The sequence below is a fragment of the Anarrhichthys ocellatus genome, unplaced genomic scaffold, assembly GCF_004355925.1.
Source record: "Anarrhichthys ocellatus isolate YVR2014 unplaced genomic scaffold, GSC_Weel_1.0 scaffold74, whole genome shotgun sequence".
Classification (NCBI taxonomy): domain Eukaryota; kingdom Metazoa; phylum Chordata; class Actinopteri; order Perciformes; family Anarhichadidae; genus Anarrhichthys; species Anarrhichthys ocellatus.
In genome coordinates this window covers 1,684,408-1,685,546 of record NW_022280104.1, presented here as the reverse complement: position 1 = coordinate 1,685,546, position 1,139 = coordinate 1,684,408, and the positions used below count along the sequence as shown (strand labels likewise).

Genomic DNA, 1,139 nt, shown 5'->3' with positions numbered 1-1,139 from the left:
AGACGGGTGGAGGAGGAGGTATGGAAAGATGGAGGGAGGAGAGAGAGCTAGAGGGAGGCGGTAAAATGCCAGATGGTGGGACTACAGGACTCAGCATGGGTGATGGATGTTGGGACGATAGAAATAACAAGACTGGGAGCGAAATAAGGACGAGGGAAATGTTATGCGTGTAATGACGTGAGATGACTAGAGGGAAAGACTTTCCCTCTAATTCCACTTTCAGATTCCTCTCATGCTTTACATCCGCCCGCCCACCTTTCCTGGAGATGATTCTGGCCAGGAGCTGTCTCAGGCTGTTGCGAGCGTTTACTTCCTCCTTGAGTTGGTTGTAGTTGACTAGGGGCCCTGAGGGGAGCTCCGGGGCCGAGCGGGCCTGGCGGGTGTGGAGGGACGAGGGGGGAGGCAGGTCATCCAACACGAGAGCCTCACCCTCGGCTATCTGTGACTTTAGAGGACGAGAAAAACAGAGAGATGAGGAAAAGGTCTAAAACCAAACCTGAAATATATAAGTGTATCTACCTCAACCCATTAAGAATAAGCACACTTGTGTTTCCCAAAAACACATCCTCATGCTAAATACTTAATGAATTTGTGTAGGATTAAAACATATACCACTTTCTGTTGTACCTACTGTTTATGAAGAGACTGTATAATGCAAGTGGTGCTGAATAATTCAGGTTTGACATTATTTAGCAAATCCATGCAGACAGATTTCAGGACAGTTCTAGCTACAGTATGTGTGTGCGTGTGTGTGTGCGTGTGTGTGTGTGTGTCTTACCATGGACTGTGAGGGCAGACTCAGCGAACTGCTGGACAAAGCCGCCAGGAGAACACACACACAGATACCTATATTCATGACTGGAGAGAGAGAGCGAGAGAGAGAGGGAGGGAGAGGGGGACAAAATGCAATTAAAATAAATCCTCTACATCTTTGTGGTCATTTTCTTATTAGGCCACTCATTGCTCTTTACTGTCTCTCCACTGGCTGCTGTTCTCTTTTATTGTCTCCCTTCAGCTCGTTCAGTGTGTGACTCTGAAGGGGAAAAATCACAGGCAATGTAGGTTTTTGCAGAAAGCAGCAATAAATCTATTTTACAGTCGTTAAAACACAGCAGTGGGGGGGGGGGGGGGGGGGGGGG

General features: G+C 47.8%; 1 protein-coding gene across 1 annotated transcript in view; it reads right to left on the bottom strand.

Moving 5' to 3' along the window:
* Positions 1–1,139, bottom strand: part of LOC116397882 (cholecystokinin-like) — a 5,489-nt gene that overhangs the window by 2,111 nt on the left and 2,239 nt on the right. The window contains exons 2-3 of the mRNA XM_031873778.1: positions 779–858; positions 256–445 (exon numbers count right to left, since the gene is read on the bottom strand). Of these exons, the coding sequence (XP_031729638.1) occupies positions 256–445; positions 779–858 (270 nt within the window). The remainder of the gene's footprint in view (positions 1–255; positions 446–778; positions 859–1,139) is intronic.